General features: G+C 42.3%; 1 protein-coding gene across 1 annotated transcript in view; it reads right to left on the bottom strand.

Moving 5' to 3' along the window:
* Window positions 1-883: 883 nt before the first annotated feature.
* The window catches only part of RSPO1 (R-spondin 1), a 221,349-nt gene continuing 213,322 nt past the window's right edge, over window positions 884-8,910 (bottom strand). Inside the window, exon 6 of the mRNA XM_069756909.1 lies at window positions 884-1,702. Within this exon, the coding sequence (XP_069613010.1) occupies window positions 1,566-1,702 (137 nt within the window). The 3' untranslated portion in view covers window positions 884-1,565. The remainder of the gene's footprint in view (window positions 1,703-8,910) is intronic.

The raw sequence follows: 8,910 nt of genomic DNA, 5'->3' as shown, positions 1-8,910 counted from the left end.
CTTCAATCCAATATTGTAGCCAGCATGCAGCCAGCGGGTAAGGAAAGGGTGAATCAAACACCCGAAAACCCCGCCTCCATGGCTGAAGATTGTTCCCTCCAAATTCAGGTGACAGTGTCCCTTTAACTGAATAAGTCCTAACTATTGAGAAAGGGTATTGGCAGATATGCAACAGATACAGACTTATTTGTGTGCAGGAGGAGTTTACTCTTCTTACAGTAGATGGCGATGTTGCTACTATTATATGCTTAGTTGAATGTAATGCATATACTTGTTGTACTTTGGTTTCACTTTCTCTCTGGTAAAAGGTCCTTTAGACTTCCTGTTATGCTGTATTAAGAAGCTGATGCATGTACCTGATGTTCTGTGCAGATAAAAGTTGATTTACCCCATATAATCTACTCTCACAAGTTTCTTCTGCAACCAAACTATGCAACAATTAAGCTATCCCCATCGTGGATGAGTAATTAGAAATCTAAATGTTAGTTGCAATTTCATATTGTTAAATATTTTTGTTTAGAAATTAAATCACCAACCAAACCAAATCAAAGGTGCTCCAAAATATTTGTATTTATTAACTTTGCTTCCTTTTAGTGATCGGGTGATGTCTAAACTGATATAGTGGATTTACCCTAGTGATGATATAGTGGATTTACCATAGTGAAGAAGTGTGCTCTGAAGTACTACTTTACATTGTTTGGCAGCAGGTAGACATGATGGGTTGCTACAGTTCAGTTATATGTCAGCAAGACAGAAACCCATTCCTGACTTAGCTATGGGGTCTTTAGATGTCATTTACACACCTGAAGCCTTCTTTCCCCTTGTAACCAGTTATGAGCTCATACCCGTGGTATAATGTGTGTGCATTGACTCATACCATGACTTTTTTTTCTTATGTTATTATTTAATTACCATCTTTTTGTAACAATAAATCACTTACAAATCCATTTGAAAATAAAACTTCTTCAGTTCATTGTCCCTGCCCCATACTCATCGGTAGAGCTCCTTAACGTCATCCTTCAGAAGCTTGCTCAGTTCTTTATTTTTCTTGCTTTCTTCTGAAGTAGTTTAATAGTGATGATGACCACAACCGCGGGTCACAAATGTTTAACATATATTCCCCAAAGATTAAGTCATACAAACACCTGAAAACACAGACTTAAAGGTAAGGTTGGAGGGAGGGAAACAGTGGGGAATACCCTAGGCGACATGAAAACCCACAGTTCATTAGTGATTCTCAAAATTATTTCCAGCCTTTGTAACTTCTACCGAAGTTGAAATATCTTCAGCATCACCTCTGAGGTGTTATCTGGTGACCAGAAAGTCATTTCTTTCCTGTATTGTTCAAGAAATAGCTCTTTACTCTTTTTTTTCTCCTCTGCAGAAGTCCCAGGTAAAAACTATCCCGTCCTTATGGCGGTGTAAATTCCGTTTTCTGACTGTAAGATTTCCCCAATCATTTGCCAATTGTGTAGGTGCTTAAGTTGTAGCAGTGCTCCAGTTCAAGAAAGCGTCTTAGATATATAGCAGCATAATTCTCTGGGTGCTGGACCTTATAGTGACAGCTACTTTGCTGGAACAGAAGGAGTGATGGGCATTGACGTTACTCTTTGTTGGTTTCTGTTCTTCTTATTTCCCATCCCTGTATTTCTGTTCTTATTCTTCTTCCCTTTTCCTTTGTTGTTTCTGTTCTTTCCTTCTCCTGCAACGAATAAACGTTTAGTTTAGTGACCACATTTGAAGAATAGTTTTTTGCGTAAAATTCCTACTCTTGACATTTATAGTATTGGAAATATTTAAAGAAGTTCTCCACAAATATACTGTATGAATGAAAGTTCTCTATTTTGCTATATATTAATTTTTAGTGCATATTTCAATGATGGCAGCAGCAGTGTAGGGCTTTATTTTTAACTTTCACGTTATGGAGGATGTAGAACACATTTTTCATATGCACATGGTCATATATGAACAGATACTTACTAAAATGTGGGACCTGAGTGTTCCTATCAAACGGCAAAACCAAGAAAAATACATACAACGTTTTGCAATGATGTCATAATTACTTCTTTAAAAATGGGGGGAAATTGTTTTATCATGCCTACTTTATTTAGCTTTATATCCATGTTTAGCCAGTTTTGCTGCAGAAAGAAGAAATTGGAGTGCAAGAATCTACGTAGTCTGGACCACCTCTTCAGCTGCTATTAGGCATAGGTCCTCACTATGCAACATTATTTTCTGGTCCAACAAGCTCCAAATCTAATCAAAGTTCACCTCAAAATTGCATTTTTAGGTAGCATCATTTTTAAAGTATATCCATACTTAAAGTGGCACACTCCTCTCGTATTTACTACAAGTCTAATTGCTGGGTAATTTACAGTTTCATAACATCAGAAGCAACTGCCAACATTTTTTACCCTATGCACTTTTCAGGCTCTGTTCACATTTCCAATGTGGTTTCTTCTCCTGAAATTAATAAATAGAAAGCACGAAACAGTTTCTGGCGGTGAGTAAACCTCATTGACTTATAGTGGGGTCATTTACATTGTCCATCATATTGGCAGCAAAATAGCTCTGCGTGCATTTTTATAGCAGCCTCAAAACAATATTATGGCTGCCACTAGATGATCACACCACCTGGTAGCCTGGATGACCACTATTTGGGCATATGTGCTGGCTGGGCATTTTGACTCCATTGTCAGACTTTTAGACTATTCAATAGATGTTTGCCTCTCACTCACCTCTTCCTCTCTCTGACCAAAACCTTCTCACATTCTCTTCCCTCTCCACTCCATGTCTACAATCCCCACCCCACAAACTTTCACACCCTCGCAGAAATCTTAAACACCTTGATCCACACTCATTCTCTGAATCCCTCCTCCCTCTCACAGATATAAGTTCCTTACACAATGCTGATGACTCTGCCACTCTGTATAACACCACAATAGCTGCAGCTTTGGAATCTGCTGCCCCACTTACACATACCAAAGCTCGCAAAATCAATAGACAGCCCTGGCACACCAGCCTGACCAAAGAACTGAGGCGAGCTTCCAGGGCTGCTGAGCGCAGATGGAAAAGATCCCACTCCAACGAGCACTTCATCACTTTCAAACAGTCCCTCACTTCTTTCAAGACCACACTTGCCACAGCTAAACAAACCTACTTCTCATCTCTCATATCCTCCCTGTCTCACAACCCTAAACAGTTATTCAACACCTTCAATTCTTTACTCTGTCCCCCAGCACCTCCTCCCTCCCCACTCATCTCAGCTGAAGACTTTGCCTCATTTTTCAAGCAGAAGATTGATAACATCAGAGACAGTTTTGGTCAACAACCCCCAGAGCCCTTCCTCCCGACTTCCCAGCCCTCCACCTCCTAAACTAACTTCTCCACCATTACAGAAGATCGACTCTCCACTCTACTCTCAAGATCACATCTCACCACCTGTGCACTTGACCCGATCCAATCCCACTTCATCCCAAGCCTCACCACAGTCTTCATCCCAACCCTAACCCATCTCTTCAACCTATCACTAAAAACTGGTGTTTTCCCCTCAAGCTTTAAACATGCCTCCATCACACCTATCCTCAATAAGCCCTCTCTTGACTCATCCTCTGTATCTAGCTATCGCCCTATATCACTTCTCCCCTATGCCTCCAAGCTACTGGAACAACACGTCTACCTTGAACTGTCCTCCCATCTCTCTTCTTGCTCCCTCTTTGACTGCTTACAATCTGGCTTCCGGTCACACCACTCCACTGAAACTGCCCTTACTAAGGTCACTAATGACCTTTTAACCGCCAAGAGCAAGCAACACTACTCTGTCCTCCTCCTCCTGGACCTGTCGGCTGCCTTTGACACAGTGGACCATTCCCTATTATTACAGACCCGCTCATCCCTTGGCATCAGAGACTTGGCCCTATCCTGGATCTCATCATACCTAACAGACCGGACATTGTGTCTCCCACTCACACGCCACCTCCTCACCTTGCCCCCTATCTGTCGGAGTCCCACAAGGTTCAGTCCTAGGGCCCCTGCTCTTCTCCATTTACACCTTTGGCCTGGGACAGCTCATAGAATCTCATGGCTTTCAGTATCATCTCTATGCTGATGACACACAGATCTACATCTCTGGACCAGATATCACCTCCCTACTAACCAGAATCCCTCAATGTCTGTCCACTATTTCATCCTTCTCCGCTAGATTTCTGAAACTTAACATGGACAAAACAGAATTCATCATCTTTCCCCATTTCACGTTACCCCCCCAACGAACCTATCCATTACAGTAAATGGCTGCCCACTCTCCCCAGTCCCACAAGCTCGCTGCCTTGGGGTAATCCTTGACGCTGATCTCATCTTCAAACCACATATCCAAGCCCTTTCCACTTCCTGCCGACTTCAGCTCAAAAATATTTCACGAATCCGTTCATTCCTCAACCAAGAATCTGCAAAAACCTTAGTCCATGCCCTCATCATCTCTCACCTTGACTACTGCAACCTCCTGCTCTGTGGCCTCCCCTCGAATACTCTTGCACTCCTCCAATCTATTCTAAACTCTGCCGCCCGACTAATTCACCTGTCCCCCCACTATTCCCCGGCCTCTCCCCTCTGTTAATCCCTTCACTGGCTCCCCATTACGAAGAGACTCCAGTACAAAAGCCTAACCATGACATACAAGGCCATCTACAACCTGTCTCCTCCATACATCTGTGACCTCGTCTCCCGTTACTTTCCTGCACGCAACCTTCGATCCTCACAAGATCTCCTTCTCTACTCCCCTCTTATCTCCTCTTCCCACAATCGCATACAAGATTTCTCTCGCGCATCACCCCTACTCTGGAACTCTCTACCACAACATATCAGACTCTCACCTACCATCGAAACCTTCAAAAAGAGCCTGAAGACCCACCTCCTCCGACAAGCCTATAACCTGCAGTAACCACCGATTGACCAAACCGCTGCATGACCAGCTCTACCCTCGCCTACTGTATTCTCAACCATCCCTTGTAGATTATGAGCCTTCGCGGGCAGGGTCCTCTCGCCTCCTGTACCAGTTATGACTTGTATTGTTTAAGATTATTGTACTTGTTTTTATTATGTATACTCCTCCTTACATGTAAAGCGCCATGGAATAAATGGCGCTATAAAAATAAATAATAATAATGTTTGCGAAGGTTTTTACTCACTCAGCAAAAGGCATTAGAAGATTGTAGAAAAAGTCACGTAGACCCATTTAGACTGGCCAATAATTAGAAATTGAGAGTTCATAGGAATGCTCTTTCCTGATTTTCAGCCTGACAAAGGCTACTTTCACACTAGCGTTGGTACGGGGCCATCGCGCTGCGTCGGCCCGACGTACTGACGCATACTGTGCAAGCGCCGCACAACGGGGGCAGCGGATGCATTTTTCCAGCGCATCCGCTGCCCCATTGTGAGTTGCGGGGAGGTGGGGGCGGAGTTCCAGCCGTGCATGCGCGGTCGAAAATGGCGGACACAACGCAGCAAAAAACGTTACATATAACGTTTTTGGCTGCCAGCGGTCCACCACAACACAGCGTAACCATCGCACAACAGTTGCGACGTGTGGCAAAGCGTCGCAATGCGTCGCTAATGTTAGTCAATGGAGAAAAAACGCATCCTGCAAGCAATTTTGCAGGATGCGTTTTTTCTCGTAAACGACGCATTGCGATGTGCAGTGCACAACGCTAGTGTGAAAGTAGCCATACAGGCCTGCAAACACCCCACAAATAAGCAAAATGCTCGTGTGTTTTGTTATTTTTTTTTTAGTTACGCAGTTTACCGATCTGATTAATTTACTTTATATTTTGATAGATAAGACATTTCTGAATGCAGCAATACAAAATATGTGTTTTTTTTTAATTGTTTTATTTTCATGGAGGTGATTTGAACTTTTTTTTTTTAGACATTTTTTTTTACATTTTACTGGCTTCAATAGTCTCCTTACAAGACTTGAAGCTGTGATTGCCTGTTTTACACATACCAGTGATACAGACCTGCTATGTGTAGCAGAAATCACAATCTCCTGTGAATGCCGGTCACAAGCAGGCCCCCAGCTTTCATGACAACCAATCATCGCTCTGTAATCAGGTGAGTTGGGTGTCGATGGGTAGGAGTTGTGAAACACTTCTTGCTGACACAAGTCAAATGCTACTATCAGTGATTGACAGCAGAATTTAACTGGTTAACAGCTGCAGGTGGATCTTGGATCCACCCATGGCTGTTAGGCCCCTTTCACACATCAGTTTTTTGCCGTCAGTCACAATCCGTTGTCTCAGCAGATCAATAGATTTGTCGCAGATTGTGAAAAACTGATGCGACGGATTTGTTTTTTTGACGGATTTGACTAGCGGATTTGGCTAATTGGATCCTAAATAAATCAGAGCATGCTCAGTTAAAAAAAACGGAATCCATCACCGGATTCCATCATTTGACGGATCCGGCACCCATAGGCTTCCATTCGAGCAAACAACGGACAGCGATGGATCCGTCGCTGTCCAATTTTTTTACGTACACAAAAAACGTTACTTTGTCCGTTGTCTCCGGCTGCCGGACAAACAATTTTCGACAGATCCGGCGAAAGACTGATGAAATGTGAGGCCATCCGTCTGCGACTGATAGCAAAAAACTGATATGTGAAAGGGGTCTAAGAGGCACATGACAATTGTTCAGATCAGATCAACTGTCATGTGTGGGGAAATATGCGGGCTCAACATCGGAGCCTGCATCAAATGCAGCGACACAACCTTAGATGTGCCTATACGTCCAAGCCCGTAAAGGGTTTAAGAGTGTTTAGGATTTTTGGGAAACAAGCATGCATAAAATTACAAAGAGCTGGTGGATGAGATGTTCATATACTGCACCAACTTGCGGTGCACATGTCTCTGAAGAATCACTTTCTTCCCACCTTGACTTCTTTCCAGAGAACTGTGGAGCTATCAGAGATGAACACGGTGAGAGATTCCATCTGGACATTGCTGCCATTGAGAAAAGGTAAGAAGGGAAATGGAGTCTGCCAATGTTAGGAGATTACTGCTGGACAATCAAGAGAGATACTGCAGAGCTACACTACAAACGGGAGGCCAAAAGAAAGCGCATAATTTGAAATTGCAGTAAATGTAGTTATTTAGTCATTCATTATGTACTTCAGTCCTTGTAATAATAGTTTGTCATAAAGATTCCAAATAAATGTGTGGAGGCTTTTTGCAAATTTCATCTCGTAACCATGAATTGTGTATTTCATTAATTTCATTGCCCCACATCTCCTATTTTAAAAACTAGAAATAATGATTTAGCAATATGGTATTATGTTCCCTTATGGTCATAGAAATGTACATAACCTCAGTTGAATACATTTATAAAAAATTCAAGGATTATTTATTGATCAGTGTTATTAATACAATCTATCTGTGAGCATAGTCTGGTCTAAACAGGCCATTAAAGAGGTTACCCAAGAACAGTGGTCCCCAACTCCAGGCCTCGAGGGCCGCCAACAGTGCAGGTTTTCAGGATTTCCTTAGTATTGCACAGGGGTTGGATCACATTACCACCGATGCAATACTAAAGAAATTCTGAAAACCTGCACTGTTGGCGGCCCTCGAGGCCTGGAGTTGGGGACCCCTGCCCAAGAATGTAATAAAATGGCCCCATCACATAATTCAAACGGCAGTCCATTAGAGTCACATGCTATGATGAGCAGCAGTCTGAAGAAACACATCTCCCAAGACCTGACACCTGCATCTCAACTGACAAGGGCTTTATTTTCAGCACATATACCGGAGCAGCCGGAGAAGCGCTATGATACGAAAAGATATATATCTTCTCCCAGGCTAACAGGGCACAGAGCACTAATGCAAAAATAGAAAAGTTTGAGAAAGGACACCTTGAGCGTTTGAAACATGTTACTGCATTCCTCACCATGTGAACCATCGTTTTAAAGATTTTCTAATAAACATTTGGATTTTAAAGAAGCTGGAACAACACCTTTTTCTTCATCACAGAGCACTAAGGCTGGAGAAAAAGACCTTTGTACTAAGTCAGCCATGACTGAGTAGATTTATTTCGTCTCCTGTCATACACTTCTCTTCCTCTCACTAAGGTATGTATGCTTTACCATAGTTCTCCAAAAATGTAACAAAATGAGCATTATCACATAATGCAAATGGCAGCCCATCCAATCGCATGCCATGATATGCTGCAGTCTGAAGAAACTCCGCTCCCAAGATCGGAGATTTGCATTTCAACTGACAGGAGCAGTATTGTCAGCACACATACCAGAGCTGCCTGAGAAGTGCTGTGACAGAAGAAATGTATCCTCTTCTCAGCTGACTGAGCACAGGTGACTAAAGATAGAGAAAAAAAATCCTGTGTGCTCAGTCCGCCATGAGTAGATTTATTTATTCTCCTGTCACACACTTCTCATCTCACTAAGGCATATGTAAGTACAATACTGCTCCTGTCAGTTGAGACACAGGTTTGCAAACAGTGCTTCTTTAGACTTCAGCCCTTCCTGACACATGACCAAAATAGGCTGTTGTTTGAATGAAGTGATTGGTGCCATTTTATTACGTTATTAGAAAATCCCTTAAAATGACGCTGATCAGTTTGCAAGTAGCCAATTGACGCGCGTTTAACTTGGAAACTTAGCATTAGTCAAGTAAAATATATAAATGAACCCCTATTCGATATTTCAATTGTGAATATTAGGCACAAGAGGGGAGGCATCACTTTTACTACCGCTGAATGTCTCACAAAACTAAAAGCAAATTTATGCAGATTAATGAGTCTATCTGAAGCAGTTCCTGTACGTACTATTTTGATTGTACTCAGATTTTATTAAAGATTCCTATTATAATATTTCATTGTTCCCAGTTGGGACCCAGATTACGATTC

This window comes from Ranitomeya imitator, chromosome 3 (genome assembly GCF_032444005.1).
Source record: "Ranitomeya imitator isolate aRanImi1 chromosome 3, aRanImi1.pri, whole genome shotgun sequence".
Classification (NCBI taxonomy): Eukaryota; Metazoa; Chordata; class Amphibia; order Anura; family Dendrobatidae; genus Ranitomeya; species Ranitomeya imitator.
The sequence above is the reverse complement of the archived record's forward strand: the minus strand, read 5'-3'. Positions and strand labels throughout refer to the sequence as shown.